General features: G+C 35.6%; 3 protein-coding genes across 3 annotated transcripts; 1 reads left to right on the forward strand and 2 right to left on the reverse strand.

The window, feature by feature from the left end:
• Positions 1 to 673: 673 nt before the first annotated feature.
• Positions 674 to 1998, forward strand: LOC142169177 (uncharacterized). The gene is made up of 3 exons (XM_075230413.1): positions 674 to 776; positions 862 to 1874; positions 1987 to 1998. Exons 1-3 carry the CDS (start codon positions 674 to 676, stop codon positions 1996 to 1998), a joined length of 1128 nt encoding a protein of 375 aa, XP_075086514.1.
• An 11011-nt stretch (positions 1999 to 13009) lies between these two features.
• Positions 13010 to 16765, reverse strand: LOC107764506 (ras-related protein RABA5c-like). Its single transcript, XM_016583088.2, has 2 exons — positions 16285 to 16765; positions 13010 to 13530 (listed from the first exon to the last, which is right to left on the reverse strand). The coding sequence occupies exons 1-2, from the start codon at positions 16619 to 16621 to the stop codon at positions 13211 to 13213; spliced, it is 657 nt and encodes a 218-aa protein (XP_016438574.2). The 5' UTR covers positions 16622 to 16765; the 3' UTR covers positions 13010 to 13210.
• Positions 16766 to 18239: 1474 nt separating this feature from the next.
• LOC107827323 (pirin-like protein) lies at positions 18240 to 21111 on the reverse strand. Its single transcript, XM_075229192.1, has 6 exons — positions 20925 to 21111; positions 20271 to 20320; positions 20090 to 20157; positions 19784 to 19846; positions 19481 to 19584; positions 18240 to 19017 (listed from the first exon to the last, which is right to left on the reverse strand). Exons 1-6 carry the CDS (start codon positions 21029 to 21031, stop codon positions 18534 to 18536), a joined length of 876 nt encoding a protein of 291 aa, XP_075085293.1. The 5' UTR covers positions 21032 to 21111; the 3' UTR covers positions 18240 to 18533.
• Between the last annotated feature and the right edge of the window lie 4424 nt (positions 21112 to 25535).

Here is a 25535-nt window from a genome sequence, read left to right on the forward strand (position 1 = left end):
GTTTAATAACAATATTCCATTGAGTATACTATGCTCAGTTGCATACTTCTGCCATGAATTTTTAAATCAAATTCATATTAAATTATGAAAACAGAAACAATTTATTGTCTTCATTTGTCTTCATTTTTCGATAGTGCATAACATGAAAGACCCTTTCAAACCTTTATTGTCTTTATTTTTCTTTAGTTCTCTATCTTCTACAGGATTTGTCGGGTCTCAGGATTTCAAATATATTAAGTTACAATGCAGGATTTTTCTTTTCATAACCATGATAATTTAATTCTCTTTATTACCTTCTAAGCTGCTACTTTTCCCCCCAACTTTCAATGTCTCTTTCGTATGCAATGAGTGACAAAACGCATTCCATGATATCCTGCTTTGACGAAGGTTCAAATTTGTGTGTAGGTTATTGCATTTGCCACATTCACTGTTAAATACAAGTTTTTAGTTCTTATGTCTTTTTCGGCCACATGAGATATATTGTGTTCAAATATGTTGTGCTCACGTTATTGGTTTTATAACTTTAACACAAGATATACTGACCTATAATTTTATATCTTTATTTATCTACTGGAAAAGGCAAAATTTGCAAACTGTTATAGCATCAGACAATGTCAAAAAAACAATGCTCACTGAGTATTTCAAGATATGCTCAACGGACGGGGAAGCGCGAATGTACCTATACAAAGAATTCCCAGAGTATTATGTATGGAACTCTCAATCAAAGACATGGGCAAAAAGACAAAAAATATCGGTAATTGGTCGAATTGCTACAGGTAACGAAATTAATATTTCACTCAATAAATATTTTATATCTTTTTAGAAATTTCATCTATTTTCCTTTTATCTTGAACAATGCAGCTAATCCTAGAGAAGCTGAAGGGTACTACTTGAGATTGTTGCTGAATCATGTCAGAGGACCCTTTTCGTTTGAAGACTTACTCATGGTTAATGTAAGAGAGTGTCAAACATTCAAGGAAGCTGCAAAAGAAAGAGGGTTACTAGAATCAGATAACAGTATTTCTGAATGCTTACGCGAGGCAGTTCTCTTCAAAATGCCATCGGCTCTTAGAAATTTGTTTGCAACTATATTGGTACATTGTAATCCAATGGACGTTAGAAAACTGCAGGACACATATTACGAGGATATGTCCGAGGACTTTAGAAGAATACATGAAAATTTATCTGATACTCAACTGCAATACACGTTGAAGAGCATTAATTATTTCCTACAAAGCATAGGCAAGAGTGCTGAAAAATATGATTTACCTAAACCCGATCAGTGTCGAGATGAAAATGTTCCCACAGAATGCAGAGAGATTATTGAAGAAAAGACTATACAAGTGTCTGAAGAAGATTTTAATGCACAATCAAAGCTAAATCTTGAACAAGAGCAAGTTTTCAAGATTATATTGCAAAGAGTCGATTCTGGTAGAGCAGGTTTGTTCTTTGTGGATGCTCCAGGAGGAACCGGAAAAATATTCCTTTATCGTGCATTACTTGCAAATGTCAGATCAAGAGATATGATAGCATTAGCAACAACAACAAGTGATGTAGCAGCAATAATTTTACCAGGGGGTCGTACCGCTCACTCTAGATTCGACATACCTCTTCAAACGAGTGAAACAACCATCACAAATATGTCGAAGCAGAGTGGTGGAGCTAAATTGATACGAAAAGCAAAGTTTATAGTATGGGATGAAGCGCCTATGGCAAGGCGTCAAACTATTGAAACAGTTGACAGGAGCTTCCGAGATATAATGGATGTAGATGAACCGTTTGGTGGAAAAGTAATAGTTTTTAGAGGTGATTTTCGTCAAGTACAACCAATAGTTCCAAAATCAACAAGAGCTGAGACTGTAAATGCTAGCTTGGTTAGATCGTACTTATGGCCTAAAATGGAAAAGATTCAACTAACAATAAATATGAGAGCAAAGACAGATCCATCATTTATTGATTTTTTGCTTCACGTCGGCAATGGCGAAGAGCATACAATAAAAGTGTCACGGCCCAAAATCCAACTAGTCGTGATGGTACCTAACCTAACCCATTAGGTAAGCCAATTACCAACTGTCCAATTTCAATGAAATTAATTAAAAGAAAATATCTAAAACCAATATATTTTCCCAAGAACTGGTAGTACAAATCATGAGCTTCTAAGAATAGAGTTTACAAAGCAGAAATGAAATAAATACATAGTCTGTTTGAATAATACATAAACAAAGCTTTTATAAATCTAAGGCTACCATGAACAAGAGGCAGCTACAACAGGAATGTAGGTACATCTTCAAATCCCGCAACCATCGAGCACAACAACAGCAGCAGCCAACATCTGCACGCAATGTGCAGAAGTATAGTATCAGTACAACCGACCCCATGTACTGAGTAAGTAACAAACCTAGCCTTAGGTTGAAAGTAGTGACGAGCTTCTACCAAGGTCGGGTCCAAAATCACTAATCCACAACAGTCCATAACAACATAAAATAAATAATACCAGAAGTAACTCAGAGATAAAATGCACAGTCAAATCATGATTTCAACAATAATAGTTCTTCCTTTCAAGTACATCACTGAAAACCCAAATCTTTTGCCGAAGTTGTCAAAAGTATGAATAGTTTGAAAACAATAAATTTCTCCCAAAATCTTTTCAATAATAAATAAGATGTTTCATTTTCCTTCCGGATAACCTGTGTAAAAACAAATGCATCACTATGCCCATCTGCCAAAATGTGTGGAAAATCATGAATGATGTGATGTTGTACATCTTGAGAAAAATACATCTCTATGCCTGTATGTCATGTGTGCGTGACAATGCTATGCAACTCAGTGATAAAATCATAAACAGTCTCTCGGGCAGACCTCACAATCACTCGTATACATCCCCTTAGGCTTACCTCATAATCACTCGTAAACAGCCCATCGGGCATACCTTACAATCACGCATGCCTCCCAGTCACTCATCACTCGACACTCGCACTCAGTAGGTACCTGCGCTCACTAGGGATGTGTACAGACTCCGGAGAGGCTCCTTCATCCCAAGCGCTATAATCTGCACGGATAACTCACGTGCTGCACGGCAAACTCACGTGCAATAGTGTAATATAAGGATCCGCAAGGCCAACTCACATGCAATTGTATAATATATGGATCCGCACGGCCAACTTATGTGATGCACGGCCAACTCACGTGCAATAGTATAATATATATAAAGCCAACATGGCATGCAGCGGCGTGCAACCCGATCCCAAAAAGATCCTCACAATCAGGCCATCGGCCTTCCTCAATCATCAATCTCTCCAGTCTCTCTCTCATGGGCTCACAATGTCATGAGAATTACCCAAAATAATGATATGATGTATCAATAAATAATAACAGAGATTGAGATATGATATGCAATGAAATGAATATGATTGAGTATGAATTTTCAATTTAAAATAAATAATTCACAATAATATGTCCTCTATGGGTCCCAATAATATTGGCACATAGCCTCAACATAATTTTTAATATATTTTTCGGCTTAATTACATAAAACTGCATGGAAAATGCCAAGATTATTTACTACAAAATTTCCACAGAAATAATTATATCACAATTTCTATAGTGCACGCCCACAAACCTGTCACCTAGCATGTGCGTCACCTCTTAACAATTCACATAATACATATATTCAGGGTTCATACCCTCAGCTCCAAGATTAGAAGAGTTACTTACCTCGAACGAGCCGAATCCAATGTCGAGCAAGCTAAACAATGCTCCAGAAATCCCATTTTGCACGTACCAACTCCCGAACGGATCGAATCTACCACAATTATTTTGATTCAGTCCACACAATTTATAGTAATTAATTCCATATCATAATACTAATATTTTCCACAAAATTATGCCCTAAAACTCACCCGTGGGGCCGATATCTTGAAATCCGACGAAACTCAAAAAATCCGACAACTCATCCAATTACGAGTTCAACCATACTAATTTCACTCTAATCCGACTCCGAATCGGTGTTCAAATCTCGAAAATTTATTTTATGAAGTTTCTACAAATTTTTACCTCAAAATACTAATCGGATGATGAAATCATTGATATATTCATGTATATTAACCAAATTCGAGTTAGAATCACTTGCCCCGATGAATTTCTTGAAAACCTGCGAAAAATCGCCACAAACCGAGCTCCCTAGGTCCAAAATGTGAAATGATACCCTAAACCCTATTTATATAGTGCACCTCTGATCTCCTACTTAGCGGTCCGCAAAAGTTTGAGCGCGGCCGCGCCTCACAAGTCCTACAGTCGCGAAATACTGGTGCGGTCCGCAAAATTCTTGGTGGCTGCACTGCCAGGCTTTAGTATTTTAGCCATAACTTTCTCTACAGATGTCCAAATAATAAGTTCTATACCTTTCTGGAAAACTAGACACGAAGGGCTACAATTTTTATTTTTTCATCATCTCAACTTTCCTTGTAGATCAAAAGATATAGGCTTCCGAAGTCGGACTAGCGAATCTGCAGAACTCCCTGGAGCGCGGTTGTGGACAGAATTGTGCGGTCCGCGAAATTCCAAGTGCGGCCACAAAATTCTGCTGCGGTTCGCACTCTTATGTGCGGTCAGTGCCCCTTCTTCGCCTCAGCACCCAAAAATGTGCGGTCCGTACCCCCAAAAATGCCAGAACAATATTAGAGTTCCGAAATGCCTAGACTCGCTCAAAACTCACTCCGAAACTCATGTGGAACCTCCCGAACACAAACCATATATGAATTTCAATCATAAAACATGCTACGGACCTGCTCGTGCACTCAAAATACTGAAAAGATGTCGTCTTGACCTGATATTGACCATGGCCAAACTCCCAAATTTCTTAACTTTATTAATCTCTCAACTAATTATCCAAAAATACATCCAAGCCCCTCGGGACCTCAACCAAATATACCAACACGTTCCATAACATAACACGGACCTACTCGAGGGCTCAAATCACATCAAACAACATCAAAACGTCGAATCGCACCTCAAATCAAAATCTATGAATTTTGAACTTTCAAATTCTATATCTTGTGCCGAAATACATCAAATCAATCCGGAATGACTTCAAATTTTTCACACAAGTCATAAATTACATAACAAATCCATTCAAATTTCCATAATCGGATTCCGACCCCGATATCAAAAAGTCAACCCCTAGACAAACTTCCCAAAAATTCAACTTTCGGTATTTCAAGCCTAATTCTACTACGGACCTCCAAATAATTTTCCGGAGATGCTGCGAAATCCAAAATCACCATACGGAGCTGTTGGAATTATCAGAATTCAAATTCGAGGTCTCTTACACATAGGTCCACATCCGGTCAACTTTTCTAACTTAAATTTTCAATAATGAGACTAAGTGTTTCATTTCATTCCAAATTCCTTCCGGACCCGAACCAACTAACCCAATAAGTCATAAATAAACTGTAAGGCATAAATTGAGCAGTAAATTGGGGAATGGGACCGTAATACTCGAAACGACCGACCGGGTTGTTATATTCTCCCCCACTTAAACATACGTTCGTCCTCGAACGTGCCAGGAGTTATTTCCAAGCCACCACATCACTATTCCATCTTACCACGCACGTACTCGGGGGTGATCTCACGTCACCCTGTTCTATATAGGCTTGACAACACAATACCACTGAAATTATTGATTTAACTGTAGCCCATAAACCTTGGAAATTAATTTCCAACCTTTAGAATTTCTTTCATGAAATGAATCTTATATTTACACACTGTATGAGTTTAAACAAGATGTATCAAGCCATAACCATTACCATAAAGCGGAGAGTTTGGGCAGCTTAGCACATTTACCGGTAGTAGAGAGGCCTTTAGCCTTGGATGTTCAGGCCTTGGCTAACCAGTTTGTTAGATTGGATGTTTCGAAGCCGAGTCGAGTTTTGGATTATGCGGTTTCTCGATCTTCTTTATATTATCGCATTAGAGAGCGCCAATATGATGATCCCCATCTGCTTGTCCTTAAGGACACGGTTCAGCACGGTGATGCCAATGAGGTCACTATTGGGGATGACGGTGTATTAAGGATGCATGTCAAGCTATGTGTGCCTAATGTAGATGGTTTGCGTGAGTTAATTCTCCAGGAAGCTCACAGTTCGCGGTACTCCATTCATTCAGGTGACGCGAAGATGTATCAAGATTTGAGGCAACACTATTGGTGAAGGCGAATGAAGAAATATATAGTTGGGTTTGTAGCTTGGTGTTTAAATTGTCAACAGGTAAATTACGAGCATCAGAGACCGGGAGGATTACTTCAGAGACCGGGAGCGCATTACCATAGACTTCATAGTTGGGCTAGATATTGAGGAAGTTTGATGTGGTTTCGGTGATTGTACATTGGTTGACCAAATTCGCGCATTTTATTCCAGTTAGTACTAATTATTCTTAGGAGCGGTTGACTGAGATTTATATCCGCGAGATTGTTCGCCTACACGGTGTGCCAGTGTCCATCATTTCAGATCGGGGTACATAGTTTACATCATAGTTTTGGAGAGCAGTGCAGCGAGAATTGGGCATACAGGTTCAGTTGAGTACATCATTTCACCCTCAGACGGACGGACAATCCGAGCTCACTATTAAGATATTGGAAGATATGTTACGCGCTTGTGTTATAGATTTTGGAGGTTCTTGGGATCAGTTTCTGCCACTCGTGGAGTTTGCTTACAATAACAACTACTAATCGAGCATTCAAATGGCTCTATATGAGGCTTTGTATGGTAGATAGTGTTGGTCTCCGGTGGATTGGTTTGAGCCGGGTGAGGCTAGACTATTGGGTGCTGACTTGGTTCAGGAAGCTTTAGAGAAGGTCAAAGTGATTCAGGAATGGCTTCGCACGGCGCATTCTAGATAGAAGAGTTATGCCGACAAGAAGGTTTGTGATGTTGTTTACATGGTTGGGGAGAAGGTTCTACTCAAGATTTCACTCATGAAGGGTGTGTTGAGGTTCGGGAAGAAGGGAAAGTTGAGCCCTCGGTATATTGGGCCTCTTGAAATACTTAAGAAGATTGGAGAGGTGGCTTATGAACTTGCATTGCCCCCTAGTCTATCGAATGTTCATCTTGTGTTTCATTTATCTATGCTCCGAAAGTATGTCGGGGATCCATCTCTTATTTTGGATTTCACTACAGTGCAACTGGACGGTAATTTGACTTATGATGTGGAGCCGGTGGCTATTTAAGACGGCAGGTTTGAAAGCTAAGGTCAAAGAACATAAAGTCAGTGAAGGTACAATGGAGAGGTCAGCCAGTCGGAGAGGCTACTTGGGAGATTGAGCGGGAGACTCGGAGCAAATATGCACACCTATTTGAGACTCAGGTATAATTCTAAACCCGTTTGAGGACGAACGTTTGTTTAAGAGGGGGGAGAATGTAATGACCCGGCCGATCGTTTCAAGTATTACAACCCCGTCTCCCCATTTACTGCTCAAGTTATGATTTTCAGTTGTTTTATGATTTACCGGGTTAATTGGTTCGGGTCCGATAAAATTTGAAATGATTTGGAACACTTAGTTTGAAAGTTTAAAACTTAAGTTGAAAAGGTGTTGTGGGGTCGAGGTAGATTAATTAGTACAAAGGTTGTAGAAATTTCTCGCGGCGAGCTTGCGAACCGCGGCTCGGACTTTTCGGGTTGAACAATGCACCGATGTGTAAAGAAAATTTTTACCGGAAAAAAGGTCATTTATGTGGCCCACTATGCAGTCGCAAAATCAATTTGCGGACCTCATAATGGCCGCAGAGTGGATCAGGAGAGGGGCAAGTGTGGAGGAAAATTTGCGGCGCATTATGCAATCGCATATCAGTTATGCGGTGAATTATGCGACTGCAGAATAAGTCTACGGACCATATACTGAGGCAGCCTTGCCCAGTTCCGGAGGCCACATTTCGCGGCCATTTCGCGAGCCGCAGAAGCATTATGCGGTCGCATATGCGACTGCATTGTGTGTTTCGGGGCTTAATTTTTCTGGTTTTATAAACCCGACCCCATTCTTATAAAATACTATTGGGGGTCATTTTGAAGGGTTTCATCTGATATTTTAGAGAGAGGTAAGAGCATTTTAGAGAGTGAAAGTGAAGACTTAGTGTCACGACCCAAAATCTCAACTTGTCGTGATGACGCCTATCTCGATACTAGGCAAGCCGATAATCTCAATAAATCAAAATTTCTCTTTAAGGTTGAAAATATAATATTTAAATACAATACAAACACTCCCTAAAACCTGGTGTCACTGAGTACATGGGCATCTAATATGAATACAAGTGTGGAAAATATAGTCTATAATAGTCTGAGACCAAATACAGTAAACAAAGAGATAGAGAAGGAGAGACAAGATCTGCGGAACACGGCAGCTACCTCAAAATCTCCTGAAAATCAACCGCGCGAAAGGATCAACATCCGCTATATCCGGGAACACCTGGATCTGCACACGAAATGCAGGGTGTAGTATGAGTACAACCAACTCAGCAAGTAACAATAATAAATAAGGAACTGAAGATAATGACGAGCTACACAGTCATAGTTCACTTTCAGTAGTTCCAGCAAATAATAGACATGCTTTTAAATCCGGCAGTTTAAGTCAAATCAATTTTATACAGTTCAATTTCAAGTAATTCGGATATAAATTCTTTCAGAGATTTTACAACAATGACTGATAACAACCATGTGCAACAACAAATGCAAAGCAAGTACAGCCTCTCAGGCAACAATCACTCAACTTATCAACCAAGTGCAACAACAAATGCAAAGCAAGTACAACCTCTCAGGCAACAGTCACTCAACTTATCACAACAGCTCAACCATTCGGCTCTCAACCCTCAGCACTCATACTCAATGGGTACTCGTGGTCACTGGGGGTATGTACAGACTCCGGAGGGGCTCCTACAGCCCAAGCGCCATAATCTGCACGGACAACTCACGTGCTATAATATCCTGCACGGACAACTCGCGTGCCATAATATCCTTACCTCATCGACAGGCCCTCGGCCTTACTCAGTCCTCAACCTCTCAAGTCTCTCGGGCTCTCAGAAATCACAAAGATTAGCCCAAACAAAGATAACATAGTATATCAACAAATATCCAGAAGACTGAGGTATAATACGCAAGAAAAATCATGATTGAGTATAAGACAACAATTAGCAAATAATTCAACAAGTATGCGACCTCTACGGGTCTCAACGGTACTATAACATAGCCTAAGCATGATTTCTAACATGATTTATAGTCAAATTTCTTCAACACATAGAGATCATATAGCTAACAATAAATTATTCAACTTTACAGTTTCCCGGGACGGACCAAGTCACAATCCCCTCGGTGCACGCCCACACGCCCGTCACCTAGCATGTGCGCCACCTCCAAAATAATCACATGATACCAAAATCCGGGGTTTCATACCCTTAGGACCAGATTTATAATTGTTACTTACCTCAACCCGTGTACTTATTTATTCTGCTACGCCCTTGCCACGAGAATTGGTCTCCGAAAGCCTCGTATCTAGCCACAATTAATTCGATTCAGTCAATACAAATTATTGTAATTAATTCCATAAGGAAATACTAAGTTTTCCAATAAAATCCGAAATTAACTCAAAAATCGCCCGTGGGGCCCACGTATCGGAACCCGAAAAAAGTTACAGAATATGAACGCTCATCCAATCACGAGTACAACCATATAAATTTCACCAAAATCTGACATCAACTCGACCCTCAAATCTTCAATTAAAATCTATGAAGATTTCTACCATTTTCAACCCAATCCGTACCCATTTGAACTTAACAATCCTTTCACAACCTTATTGGTATGTATACATAATACTCTTACACCCCAAGAATCATACTATTAATCACCCATCTTTAATCCAAACCCGAAATTGAAGAATTAGGGAAAGAAATTCTTACCTCTTTGAAGCCCTAGCAAGATCCTTGTGAAATCTTCAAACTTTGAACAAGAATTGATGGATAAATGACTAAGTCTTCACTTTCTCTCTCTAAAATGCTCTCACCCCTCTCTAAAATACCAGATTTGGGATCAAAAATGAGCTTCAAGGGCTATAAATCGAAGTTGGGTCGGGTCAAAAATTAAAAAGAATGGAAGCTCCGACGCAGTTATGTGGTCGCATATGCGATCGCATAACAGGTATGCGGTCCGCATACCGGCCGCATAATTTGGCCTCAAAAGCTGGGCGTTACTGACCAGGTCTGCGGTCATTATGCGGTCCGCATACTTATTCTGCGGTCGCATAATGCACCGCAAAACAGATCTGCGATCGCATAGTGCACCATATATTTTTCTCAAATCTTGCCCTTCTCCTGTTCCACTTTGCGACCATTATGCGGTCCGTAGGCTGATTCTGTGACCGCATAGTGGTCGCAGTAATGACCTTTTTCCGACAGAATTTTCCTTTACACATCGGTACATTGTTCAACCCAAAAAGTTCGAGCCACGGCTCGCAAGCTCGCCGTGAGTATTTTCTATAATCTTTGTACTAATTGATCTACCTCGGCACCACCAAACCTTAATTTCCTTAGCAAAATTTCACCGGACCCAAACCAATTACCCCGTCAAGCCAAATAACAAATGAAATTCAAAATTTAAGTAGTAAATGGGGAAACAGGATTATAATACTCAAAACGACCGGCCGGGTCATTACACTAAGTTATTTATCTATCAATTCTTGTTCAAGGTTTGAAGATTTCACAAGGATCTTGCTAGGGCTTCAAAGAGGTAAGAATTTCTTTTCCCAATTCTTCAATTTCGGGTTTGGAATAAAAGATGGGTGATTAAGAGTATGATTCTTGGGTGTGAGAGTATTAGTTATACATACATATACCAATAAGGTTTGTGGAAAGATTGTTGAGTTCAAATGGGTAAAGATTGAGTTGAAAGTGGTAGAAATCTTCAAAGACTTTAACTTAAGATTTGAGGGTCGAGTTGATGTCGGAATTTGGTAAAATTTATATGGTTGGACTCGTGGTTGGATGGGCGTTCATATTTTGTAACTTTTGTCAGGTTCTGATACGTGCGATATTTGAGCTAATTTTCGGATTTTTATGGAAAATTAGTATTTTCTTATGGAATTAATTTCAATAAATTTTATTAACTGAATCTAATTAATTGTGGCTAAATTCGAGGTGTTTGGAGGCCAATTCACGAGGAAAAGACATTGCAGAGTAAAGAATTTCACGGTTTGAGGTAAGTAACAATTATAAATCTGGTCCTGAGGGTATGAAACCCCGGATTCTATGTCATGTGATTATTTTGGAGGTGACATACATGTTAGGTGACGGGTGTGGGCGTGCACTGAGGGGATTACGATTTGGTCCGTCCCGTAGAAACTGTAAAGTTGAATAAATTATTGTTAGCTATGTGCTCTCTATGCGTTGTGAAAATTTGACTGTAAGTCATGTTAGAAACCATGTTTAGGCTATATGTTGGTACTGTTGGGACCCACATAGGTCGTGTACATGTTGAACTATCTGCTTAATTGTTGTTTTGTACTCAGTCACAATTTACTTGATTATTTTATCCCAATATCTATTGTTCATTATTGATGCATCATATCATTGTTGTTTGGGCTGATTTCATGATTGTTGAGAGCCCGACAGACTGGGGAGATTTATGACTGAGCGAGACCGAAGGCCTGATTGTGAGATATTATACTATAGCACGTGAGTTATCCGTGCGGATCCAAATATTGATACTATAGCACGTGAGTTGTCCGTACAACACGTGAGTTGTCCGTGCGGATCCAAATATTGATACTATAGCATGTGAGTTGTCCGTGCAACACGTGAGTTGTCCGTGCGGATTATAGCCTTGTCCGTGCGGATTATAGCGCTTGGGCTGTAGGAGCCCCTCCGGAGTCTGTACACCCCCAGTGAGCGCGGGTACCCATTGAGTGTGAGTGCTGAGGGATGAGAGCTGAGTGGTTGAGTTGTTGTTACGAGTTGAGTAATTGTTGCCCTGGGAGGCTGTACTTGCTTTTCATTTGTTATTGCACTTAGTTGCTATCTATCATTGTTGTGAAATTCTCTGAAAGATTTTATATCGGGATTACATGAACTTGAACTGTATAAAACTGATTTGACTTAAACTGCTGAAATTGAAAGCATGTCTACTCTCTGTTGGAATTACTGAAAATGAATTGTAACTGTGTAGCTCGTCACTATTTTTAGTTCCTTATTTATTATTGTTACTTGCTGAGTTGGTTGTACTCATACTACACCTTACACTTCGTGTGCAGATCCAGGTGTTCCCGGACATAGTGGGTATTGATTCTTTTGCACAGTTGATTTTCCAGAGATTTTGAGGTAGTTGTCGTGTTTCGCAGACCTTGCCTCTCCTTCCCTATCTCCTTATTTACTGTATTTGGTCTCAGACTATTATAGACCGTATTTTCCAGACTTGTATTCATATTAGATGCTCATGTAATCAGTGGCACCGAGTTTTGGGAGTATTTATATTTGTACTTGTGAGATTTCTTCCGCTGAGTTTAAATCATTATGTTTTCAAATTTAAAAGATATGTGGTTTATTGAAATTGTCGGCTTGCCTAGTAATGAGATAGGCATCATCACGACGGGTGAGATTCTGGGTCGTGACAAGAAATAACAATAATTTTCATAAGATATTCCCGTAGAAAACCTCAAATATCACAATAAGGTATATATGCATATTTCCATGGACAACAATTCTTCCTTTATTGAGCTAACAAAATGGAATCAACATTCATTATTTTCAAAAACCAGTATTTTTGCTTTAATTTTAATTTTATAAGTCAAATATATTATTTGATAATATTTAATTTTTAAAATTATGTATTCAATAGTATGAGTACACGCGCAAAGCGCGTACCCCTAAATAACCTTATAGAGAAAAAAAACAAAGCTGCTCAAGAAATGATTATACTAGTGATTAAAATAACAATCAAGAATGATAAATGCATAAAGCAAACACGGAATACAGATATATTAGGGAAAATAAGCTTTTTTCATTTTAGCTGCTATTTAGAATAGAATATAAACATCAAGTTCCTGACCATTACAAAAGTATTCCATCAAAATGAAATCAATAAACAGTATAAAACAAACCAAATAATTTAATGAACAATTCTTATAAGCTTAATAGCCCTGATTCTCTGGTTTGATTACCATTCTTGTAACAATTATCAATCACCTAGAACAACAAGAATAGCCTTGATTTTGTTTTGATCCATCGGTACCATTGTCGACGAGGCTAACTCTGTTGACAGATAATTCAGCTTTATAAGAATCAGAATTCAAAACCTTTCTGCTAACACTATTATAGATCTCTCGAATCACCATCTCGAAAGCCTTGTTTACGTTCGTCGCGTCAAGGGCAGATGTCTCCATGAAGAACATCCCTTCTGATTCCGCCAGGCTTTTGCCTTCTTCTACGCTCACAGCTCTTATGTTATCCAAATCACATTTATTTCCCACGAGCATCCTTGCAACCGTGGTATCAGAATGAGCTGCATGTAATTAGTCGTTTTAGTTAAACAAGGATTTGAAATAGGTAGAGATTGAGTGTGATAAAGAGAAACCCTGTGCACTAAGCTCCCGCTATGCGCGGGGTCCAGGGAAGGGCCGGATCACAAGGGTCTATTGTACGCAGTCTTACCCTGCATTTCTGCAAGAGGCTGTTTCCACAGCTCGAACCCGTGACCTTCTGGTCACGTGGCAGCAACTTTACCAGTTACGCCAAGGTTCCCCTTCAGAGATTAAGTGTGATAAACATTGAAAATCTGAAAACTACATCGAACACTTCCGTTACATGTAATGTGTATATAAATAAACTGTCGGAACCAAAGAGAGGTAATCGTAGAAACTAGAAAGTATCATTTCAAGCAAAAATGTGAAATAGACTTGTGAATGCAATGTTTAAGCGCAGCACCTACACATATAAATGGTCAGTAGAACTTAATATTACCACTACTTTCCATATTTCCTTCGAAAGTATGTAGGTGAAAATTCTTAAGTTTTAGCTATGTCGTTGTCGCTTTCACATGAGGAACAAAAATGTTACACCTCATTAACACAGAATCCCCTCTTTGCTTCATAGGCATTTGTAGGCTAAAGATATGACTGTGACTGCTTGGAGAATGAATCAGTTTAGTTGACACGATTGTCACGGCTATTGTGACTACTGAATTTGATTTTATGACATAATCCTCTGCTCATTTCAGCCCATATTAAATGAAGCTTGCGGAGTACAAACATCAGTAAGGGTTACCTATGCTGCAAACGCTAACATTCTATCTATCACATTGCCTTGGCACTAAATTAGAAGGCCGTGTTTGGAAAAGGACTAAATTAGAAGAGTTGATGAAAGAAGGATCATACATAGTTTGTTGGATATCTGGTTATACTTAGATGTTAACTGATCTCGAATATTTTAACTACATGCACACAAAAGAAAAGATGCAAATACATTCTGCACAAATTAGAAATCCCACACCTTGCGCATTGTCATGCCAAGCTAAGCAATATACTTAGTTTTCCCCCCGAGTCAATACTCATCTGCTTTATGGTCATTAAGTTCTAAAAGTTTCAATTTTTGCGAAAAGTGAGCACAAATTCATTCATTTTCAATTTTCAAATGATATTTGCAAGACAAGAACAGATTGCGCAAGTATCACATAGCAACTTACGGCCCAAAATGACATAAGTACACTCATGTCCAGCCAAAAGTTTATTAGCTAAGGGCTTAACAGAGAGACTACCTAAATCATAGATTCATTTGACATCTTTCACCGTCAAAAGAATCTCTGAGGTTTCGATCAATCCCAGAGATTCATTAGTACCATGATGTCATACATCGGTAAGCTAGGCTGTTGGTCCTAATTAATTTCACAATCAAGCAAATAAAATAGATTCCATATAAGTATGATCTTTATACTAGTTTACTTAGATTTGTTTGCGGAGATAGCAAAGCATGATTTGAGTTTCCATTACTAATATACATTCAATTGACAGTCTGTCTATTTTGTTCTTATCCTAGGTTTCCAAACTGCATCTAGACAAAATTGATCATGACAGTTACATTGGCATATATACAGCTTTCTTCATCATTGCTTCAAGTACAATTATACATAGTCAAGGCCTTACTAGTAACAACAACAAACCCAGTGTAATCCTGCAGGTGGGGTCTGAGGAGGGCAATATGTACGCAGACCTTAACCTTACCTTGTGAAGGTAGAGATGTTGTTCCCGATAGACCCTCCGCTTAAGGAGCAGTGAAAATAAAGCAACATGCCTTACTAGCTAACATCACCACTTATTTCTATGCCTGGTAAGTAGAATTTCACTAATAAATTTGAATTAGACATGATGTCAACTGTAAAATTTTGCTTTATCCAATCAAAGCGAGAAGATACAAAAACAAGATTCAAGAAACAGGACTCAACAAATCCATTATTCAATTCTAGGAACACCCAATTAAGATTACCTTTACTCCATTGTCCTAATAGTGAAAGTAGCCAGGATTCTTCAGATCTACAAGATATCTTACATACTAATTATCAAGAAACAGGAATAGTACAAGTCAAATCTAAGAATTACCATTATATCATAACATCATCAAATCTAAAAAACTACTAAACCCCTCAATATATCTCAAAAAGGTGAGAACTTTTTATGCACAAAGAAAAGATATGTACTAAACTTTGATGGTAACTCAACATAAACCAAAACCAAGTTTTACAAAAATGGATCTTGACAGACTTGGCAATTTATTCAATACATAATTACCAAGAAACAGAATGTAAAAGTCAAATCTAAGAATTACCATCCTATCTTAACACCATCAAATCCAAAAAAAACCTGAACTTCATAGCCAATCCACCAAAAAAAGGTGAGAATTTTTTATGCACAAAGCAAAGATAAGCATAAAACTCTGATGGTAATTCAACATAAACCAAAACCAAGTTCAAAAAATTGGGAACTGTAGCAACAAAGACATACTTTTGAACCTATCAAGTTTAAATTCCGGATCCACCTATGGGCTATGAATCTCATTCCACTTTTATCTAATACCTAATTATCAAAAAAAAGACCATTTTATCATAACACCATCAAATCTCATAATCCAAACTTTATAGCCAATCTACCAACAAGGTGAAAACTTTCTATGCACAAACACACAAATGCATAAAACTTAAATAAGAATTCAACATAAACAAAAACCAACTTTAAAAAAATTGAAATTTCAGCAAAAAGAGGCATACTTTTAAGCTCATCAAGCCAACGAGGGATGCTATCAAAAGTGGTACGTCTACTAATATCATAAACAACAAGAGCACCAAAAGCACCACGGTAATAAGCAGAAGTCACAGCTCTAAATCTTTCTTGACCAGCAGTATCCCAAATCTGAGCTTTTACTTCTTTACCATCAATTTCAAGAGTTTGGGTCTGAAACTCAACTCCAATAGTTGCTTTTGAATGCAAGTTGAATTCATTTCTTGCATAACGTGTCAACAAATTTGATTTTCCAACTGCTGAATCACCAATTATTACAATCTTGAAAAGATACTCCTCACCACTTTCATCATCTGATGAATCCATTTTGAAGTTTTGAAAAGTGTAAGAGTCTTTGGGGGGAAGTGAGAGAAAGTGGAAATGGTGATCTAGAGAGAGAGAGAGAGAGAGAGAGAGAGAGTTGGGGTTTTGTACAAGAAGTAATGGGCAGAGCTGGCAAAGATTGGCACAGAGAATGTGTAAGAAAGTGGTCTTTGCTGGATTTGTTTTTTAATTTTGTTTTTGGGTGAGTTTCCTTATTTTGAATGATTAATTAGAAAAAAAAGAGATTAATTAGTGGGTGTCCTGTTTGGGTAAATAAAGAGGTTTTTATACTTAACATCTCTTTAAAAAGGAAGATTAAACCGTTGGAGTTCTATAGTTAAACTTTCTCATTTTTTAAATTTATAGCCCTCAACGTTTACATCAAATCAACCAAAGTAAAATAAATATTTTTCATACACACATTTTGCCATTTAGCTAAGTGATATATTAACATCACTTTAATTTTTAACTGCTAAGATTATTTTTATTGGTTGGTGTAAATAGTAGATACATGTAAATATTTATTCATGAACTTTAACTTTTATAAAAAATAAATACACATTTGGAAATTACATAAAGATAGTATAAGTTACAATTTTCAATAAGTAATGTTAAAATTATTGGTTGTTTGGTGCAAAGTGATGGCAAAGCTGTCAAAGATAGGTACAGAGAATATGCAAGAAGTGGTGTTGCTGGATTTTATTATTTTTCCTTTTATTGAATGATTTCATAAATGGGAGATATTTTAATAAAGAAAGAGGTTTATTATAATTATATTATTTTTCTTTCAAAGAAGAAGAATGAGCTTCTATTATCTTAAACCGGAGATTTTTGCAAGACTAATGGTAAATTGAAATTAATTACATAATTCTAAATTCGATACTTCCGTTGTCCCAAAAGATGATTGACCCGGATTAGGACGATTAATGTGTCTGATTCTAATGCGAATTTGAATATCAATTCTTTTTTTTTTTCCGTAGAAAACTCCAAGTTAATATGAATCGCACGAAATTAATTCTCGAGTCAATTTTTAAAAAACATATATTGTTTGTAAAAGAATATTTTTTGGAATTAGTGTGACGTCGTTTAAACTTTAGATCAGGTAAATTGTAATTGAATTGCTGATTTTATAGCGAATTTGTCTCAATCTATCAAATGGTACTGAAACTAATCCAATCTCTTTCACCCTTCTTGTGCGAGTAAGTAGTAGTAAGGTGAAAGAATTTTCTTTTTCTTTTTTGAAAATCTTTATCATTGTATAAGGAGATGAAAGATGGATTAGAAAGAGATAACATAAGGTGGAATTTGAACCTTCCACTTATGTGATGGAAAGTGGATTCGCAAGCTAACATCATTCCTATTGTAAAAGAAATTAATTGCAATTATAATACCACATGTACTCAATAATAGAGAAATGATTGTGAAAACTACATGCACCATGTTTTCATTGACATCCACTCACTATAAATACAGCAACAATATAATTTATATATTCTCACAAGTGGGATCAGGAAAAGGTGGATGTATTCAACTTTATTTTTATTCGAAACGGTAAAGAGTCTGTTTTCGGTAGACCTTCGGATTGTCACGAATAATCAAAGCAATAAAAAAGGAAATATAGTAGTGAAATCACTCACCATAAATATGATAATATACTGCCATTACATTTCCCATTCCATGATCCAAACAAAAGGTAAGATATCAAGAAATGAACATACTTTCCACTATGGCTACAAGAATTACTATCAATACAATCTTGAACAAATGAAGGAAATGAAAAATAAACTTCAACGAAAACACATCAAATTTCGAAAAAAAGGACTATAAGAAGCTGAAATTCAGAACATATCAGAAAACTATTGAATGCTGCAGTTTGTAGGCTTATTTTTGAAACATAAGATATAGCTCTGTATACTTATTTAGAATTCCAGTGCCTTGCCCTTTCAAATCCATTCTTCCCAAGCTGATAATCTTGATAAGCCTGCATTATCTCACTCTTGGTGTTCATAACAAAAGGACCATATTGCGCGACCGGCTCGTTAATTGGCTGTCCTCCTATCAAAACAAACCTCAATGGCTTCGAAGATTTGTTCCACACACTTAGACCTTCTCCAGGGCCTAAAACTAAGCAATGGTGAGCTGGTATAGGCGTTGAATCCGAAGAGCCAAAGACGCCGTCTCCTTCCATTATGTAGACGAAGGAATTCCAGGACTCGGGGATGGGTTGGTGATGTTCAGATGCTTGTTTTAGGGTGAAATCAAGGTACATTGTTGGCGTTCGTGTGAAAACCTGAGATTTTACACCCATTGCTTCCCCTGCTATGATTGTGACCGAAACACCATCTTTTTCTACCTTTCGTATGTTCTCTTGTAGCAGTTCTTGATACCTTGGCTCAATCCTATACATAGACAAAAGGGTCATTCTTTTCATTTCAGAAAAGCAGACATAATCATCAACCAAATGTACATTTTACTATGTATTCTGAGATTCTCAAGTTACAATTCCATTATTTTTGTTTATAAGCAGATGAAGACCTATGCTATAGGGATAGGGGTCACCGGCACCCGTAAAGTTCGACAAAAATTTCATGCATAAATGTATATATCTTTAGAAAATAGTGATATATTAGTAGTGAGAATCTAAAAGTACATCCGCGATCTTCAAATTCTGGGTCCGCCTTAATAATACGGATGATTTATTGTGTCTAGAACCATAGTATAACCAAAAGTTATGCAACAGTCTTAAGAATTTTGATCAAATTGCATGTTATAGGCATATGATAAAATGAAAAAGATTGTTCAGACAACTAATATTGTTTAAGCCAAAGTTAAGATTGAATTAATGTAAGAGGACTAACTTACATTTTGTCTTTGGAAGAAAGATTAATCCAAAGTTGCAAGCCCTTATGAGTACCTGGACCTGCAGGCATTTCTGAGTGCACTATACCTCTACCTGCTGTCATCCACTGTATTGAACCAAATGGAAAATTATAAAATTAAAAAAAATTAAAAAAAATTCTTTCTACCTTAACGGGCGTAACTTTCCTTTTTATTTTTATTTTTATGAGTTTAATTGTTTCTATGTACTGATAGCGTAAAACTTTTTTTAGCACAATCATGTCATATATAATGTAATTATAGGTAAATCTCGAGAATAAACATTACCTGCACATCGCCCGTCCTGATTGTACCCTTGTGACCAGCAAAATCTTGATGAGTAAAAGCTCCCTAATACAGAAAGCACAAAATTAGCTCCAAAATATTACTACTGTATAAAAAGGCAGCCTGGTGCACTACGCTCCCGTTACGTGTGAGGTCCGAACCACAAGGGTCTATAGTACGCAGCCTTACTCTGCATTTCTACAAGTATTTTTGCAAGAGGTTGTTTCTACGGCACGAACTCGTAACCTACCGGTCACATGAATTATTACTGTATAATGTTTGGAATTGAGCAACAAAACTGAAGTTTACCTGTAACATATAAGTTACTGTCTCAAAACCTCTGTGTGGATGGTCAGGAAATCCAGCAGGTGATGAAACTGCAAGAAATCAGAGTGTATGGTTTTCCCAATTAGTAAAAATCAAATTCATTTCTAAAGTAATAAAAGAATTAAATAAAACAAAGAATATCATTGGTGTTGTAAACATTTACCACTAAACTCATCTAACATGAGGAAAGGATCAAGATTCTGCAATTCAGGCCTGAGAATCAAAATTTTCAAACAATTATAAAAGAAAAATCAGCACTCAAATAGATTAAGAACATTTCCAGTTCTAATGGTAATCAAATCATAGACCTGAATTTTTACACACTTTAATACACTATAAGTCCTAATGGAAAACAAGTTACCAAGAGTTTAAGACATCTTTAATTTAAAAAAAAAAAAGGAAAAAGAAAGCACACACACAGAAAATATATGAATTTTGGGAAAGACGGAAACACAAGTAGGAAAGTATTCATTTTCCCCAAAAGCTAAAAAGGAAAATCAGAGCGCATGATGTGTGAGCTAGTTATAAGTCATAATACGGTCCATGCTATATTAAAGTGGAGAAGTACAGAGGAGAGGAGCGAACTCATTATTAGAAATCGGTCTCGGAATTTTTTGGAGGGAGCCTTGGCGTAACCGGTAAAGTTGTTGTCATGTAACCAGGAAGTTACAAGTTCAAGCCGTACAAACAACGCCTTGCAAAAACACAGGGTAAAGCTGCATACAATAGACCCTTCTGGTCCTGCCCTTCCCGGAGCCGTGTAATTTCTCAGTTATAAAAAAGAATTAAGAAAAAGGAAACAAATTTCCAAAAATACCTTCCAATACTTCTCCTAACAACAGCACCATCACCTTCATTTTGAGCTCTGGCTAAGATTTTCTTGACAACCAATTTTGGTCTACTGAAAACAGAGGATTTAGACATGATTTTTGAGGATTTTGATGTTGTTTGAATTGAATATGTTTTGTGTAAATTTATGTTGTGTTATGTTTCTTTTGAATCTACCCTGCTATTTATAGGTGACGAACATCTGATTTGGCAAGTAGAATAGAAGTTTCAAGTGGAGTCATTACTTATTTTTGGGATTTTTGTAGTTTTGATGATTTCATGCTTACATCATTATGACGATTGCTTCTCATTATAATATTTTTATTTGGTTAAAATGATCCATCTATCTTTTGCATGAATTATAAAAATGGAAGGAATTAATGATACACAAGCAATTAACAAAAAAGAAAAGAAGTAAAAAGAATTAACAAAAAACATAAATAAGATACCAGAATTGACCAAAAAACTATAGAATCTTAGATTGTTCTAGATTAGTTGATAGAATAATTGTTGTATAATTATATAATCTTGAACAATTCTTTTCTCAATGAAAAATCGAAAATCATATAAATGGATTTAAAAAAATACTAAAAATACCATAGTCATGATTTGAATTTTACACGTAAGAATCAAAACTATATTAAAGTATCTATAAAGTTGTGTGTTTACCTCAAAAATAAAATATAAAAAACTTAGACGTAAAACAAATTTTGAACTTTATTTTTGCTACACTTGAATACTTTTTTGTGTCAAGAGAAACTTTTTATATATAACAAAAATATTCGTTTTGCACTATTGTGTAAAATAAGGTTTTGGCAAAAATATTGTTTGAACAATTTTATCGACACCTAAATTCGCTTTTAATCTCATGAGCTAATTTTTGAAGCGAAATTAACTACTGTATTTATTTTGTTAGATAATAAAAAACTAGCAAATTCATAAATCAACAAGAAACAGCGTTTGGTAGTTGTCTGCCTGTAAGTTTATTTATTTTGCCGCCTCGATTCGTTGACCGTCACATGGTCTCTGGATTGACCAAATTCTTCATTTAAATACTTTTTTTTTTTGTTTCATTTCGTTTATTTGTATGTTACAAGTGACTTCCTAGTAAAATTTACTATTTTAAAAAGACAATTTACTATTTGGCAGAGTAACGTGGTTGATTTTGCAAAGTAAAAGGAAACATCCAATCTTTTTTTTTCTTCAAAAAGCAAATTAGAAGAGTTGACGATTTCTAGATAATTGGAACTTCAAAATTTAAACAATCCATTATTTAGTTATGGAGCTTGGAGAGTTTTGACGAAGACATGTTTAACAATGAAAATGCAGAAGAAAGTTACGGAGATACAAAGAAGGACTAAGGTAACAGATAAAGAAGGAACAAGATTTCAATAAATTAAAAAGAATGATGTATTTATGAGGAGGTACAACAATCGTTAGCATTGGTCATTATGAAGTGTCATGATGGAATTGTCATTTCGTGACTGACACAGCTGCAAAAAAAATCTAAAAAGCGTTGAGAAACTGCATATTCAATCATAAGAAGCCACGTGACACGTACATTAAATAAATATGACATACGTCGCATCGATTCTGAAGGAAGCATAATAATACCGGGGAAACGACGGCAAAATTTAAGCAATCCATTATTTGGTTAAGGAGTTTGGAGAGTTTGTATTTTAAATGGATTCAGAAGTTTCAGGAAAGATGAAACTAAACTTCAAATTCATTTGCCAACGTAAAATTAAATGGCTGTTCCCTGTTGACTTGATATTTTATACTGTTAGAATATAATAATGTTTGATCCAACATGAAGTTTAAGAAAAGATTTTTTTTTATCACATATTAAAAGTACTATTATAACTTGTAATGCTAAATATACCATAGCATATTTAAGACTATAAGAATATATAAGAATAAAATTTAAAGTATAAATTCAAGTAGTTCCAAATATAAAAAAATATCATTTTTATACAAATTAAAAAGCAAGGTATATGTCATATAAATTGGAAGGTAAAGAGCATCAATTTTGCTACTTTAGTGGCTAATGCAACTTATGTTAAAACATTCAGTAATGATTATATAGTCATACATTCAAAAAAAAAAAAAAACACTATCACTCATGACTTGTCTGGCTTTTCAGTAAACTGTTGAATTTAAAAATTCGAAAATGATAATGCAATCTGCGGTGTTAAAATTTACATTTTGCATTTTTCAAAGTAAAATTTTTTGGTGTAATAACACTTTATCGTAGAAATGGCGTGGGTAGCCATTTTTTAACATCGTATTTAATTTTTATCCAGTATTTTTAATATTGAGCAAAAATAGTCACTACTCTAATAAAATTAATACGATAAGATATTTTTACCCTTTCTTTATGAGTGTTGTGTAAATATTAAGGATATGGTGTCCTTAACATTTACACTGCACACATAAAGTTAAGGACGCCATGTCCTTAACATTTACACTGCACATATGAAGTTAAGGACATGATGTAAAGTTTAACAACGGAAGGTGCAAATACATGACACTTTGTCCTTAATATTTACACAGCATTCATGAAGTTAAGGACACCATGCACTTACTATTTACACAACACTCATAAAGTTAAGGACATTATGTCCTTAACATTTACACCGCACACATGAAGTTAAGGACACCATATCCTTAATATTTACACTGCACATATGAAGTTAAGGACACGAGGTTCTAAAGTTTAACAACAAAATGCGCAAATACAAGTTAAAGACATTATGTCATTAACATTTACACTGCACACATGAAGTTAAGGACGCCATATCCTTAACATTTACACTGCACATATGAAGTTAAGGACATGATGTCCTAAAGTTTAACAACGAAAAATGCAAATACAAGACATTTTGTCCTTAATATTTACACAGCATTCATGAAGTTAAGGACACCATGTCCTTAATATTTACACAGCACCCATGTCTAGTACATGGGTATTTTCGTCCGAACAATTAAAAATTTATTTAGCACTCACTAAAAAGTAAATATATTTTAAATAGTGATTAAAGAGTAAAAACATATCTAATTAGTGGCTAACTATGCACCTCTACCCACTTTATTAGCCTCGAACGCCACGTTCTTTTAACCTTTTTATGCGACAAATGCCATCATCATTAAGCAAAACCTTTAGTAGGACTTTATACATTATTCCTCCGGTCTAGGTTAAGTTATTATCTTATGTTTCGTACATCCATTAAGGAAATACGAACTCTTAGAAATAAAAAGATATATTTATTAAATTAATTTTAATTAATTGTTACCTTGACACATTGAAATATGTAAATAAAGGCAAATTTTTAAAAAATAAAAATAATTACTTCTTGATTATGTAAAAGACATTTATTTTAGATCAAAATAAAAAGATAAAATTGTCAATTATTATGGATCGGAGGGAGTAACATTTTTCATGATCATATCAGACAGGGAAAATTTAGAAAAAGTATTGTTGAAAATTTGATGGATGCATTTGATCATAGAAAAGAATCTATGATAAAAATGAAACCACGTAGACGCATTTCGATTGATAATTTAGTAAAAAGACAGCGATTTTTCTCTTGAAAAAATTACACATTTTCACAAAAAAAAAATAAAAAAATTATCGATCGTGATAAGAGATTTTAGAAAGAGCTAATGGTCTTAGTCTACATTTGAATTAATTTGAACTTCTTTCATGTAGTGTCAAAGCCATATCTTAGTAAGAGTCACGATCCTTTCTTGCCTTAAGATTTTGCATTAGATCGCATTTTACCATGTGAGACTTTTAATTAAAAGTAAATTATCAAAATTTACCTAATGAAAATTAAACCTAAATTATTCACCCTCATATAAAAGTCAAATTAACTCAAATTTACCAAATTCAACAAGAATTAATTGCTTTTTAAAAGGATTAACACATTTTCATGAAATACCATATTCATACACAAACCCTTTCTCGCTTTAAGATTTTGCATTAGATATTCATAAATTACGGGGCAGATCCAGCCCTTTGTTATTGGGTTCATTTTAGCGTGGATGGAGCACAAAATTTTATGAGTAAAAATTTCTTAAAATTACAACAAATAGTAAATATGAACTCACAACTTTAAAAATATAATAAGTTTAAAACTAAAAATCTTAGAAGTTGAATCAACAAGTTTTAAATCTTGTATTCGTCTATGATAATTTGTATTCTACCATGAGAGACTTTCAAATAAAAATAAATTAACAAAATTTCACATATAAAAAATTAAAACCAATATATTTTACCTTTATATAGAAGTCAAATTTACTTAACTTTACAAAACTTCAACAAAGAATCACAATCTCAATTAAATCCCAACTAAGCACCCGTTTGACTATAAGAAAATTTTTAATTTTTATAAAAAATTTAGTGTTTGGTCATAAAAGTTTTCAATTTTACTTAAAGTTGAATTTCAGAATTTTTCGAAAATTTTAAAAACTCCAAAACTGTTTTTAAGTCACTCACAAAAATAAAACAGTACCGAATTATATTATGCACTTAAATTTTCAATTATCATTTTCACGAATTATTTTTAACTTTTTCCGAAATTTCACAATTCTATATATC

Source organism: Nicotiana tabacum, chromosome 14 (assembly GCF_000715075.1).
Source record: "Nicotiana tabacum cultivar K326 chromosome 14, ASM71507v2, whole genome shotgun sequence".
NCBI classification, from domain to species: Eukaryota; Viridiplantae; Streptophyta; class Magnoliopsida; order Solanales; family Solanaceae; genus Nicotiana; species Nicotiana tabacum.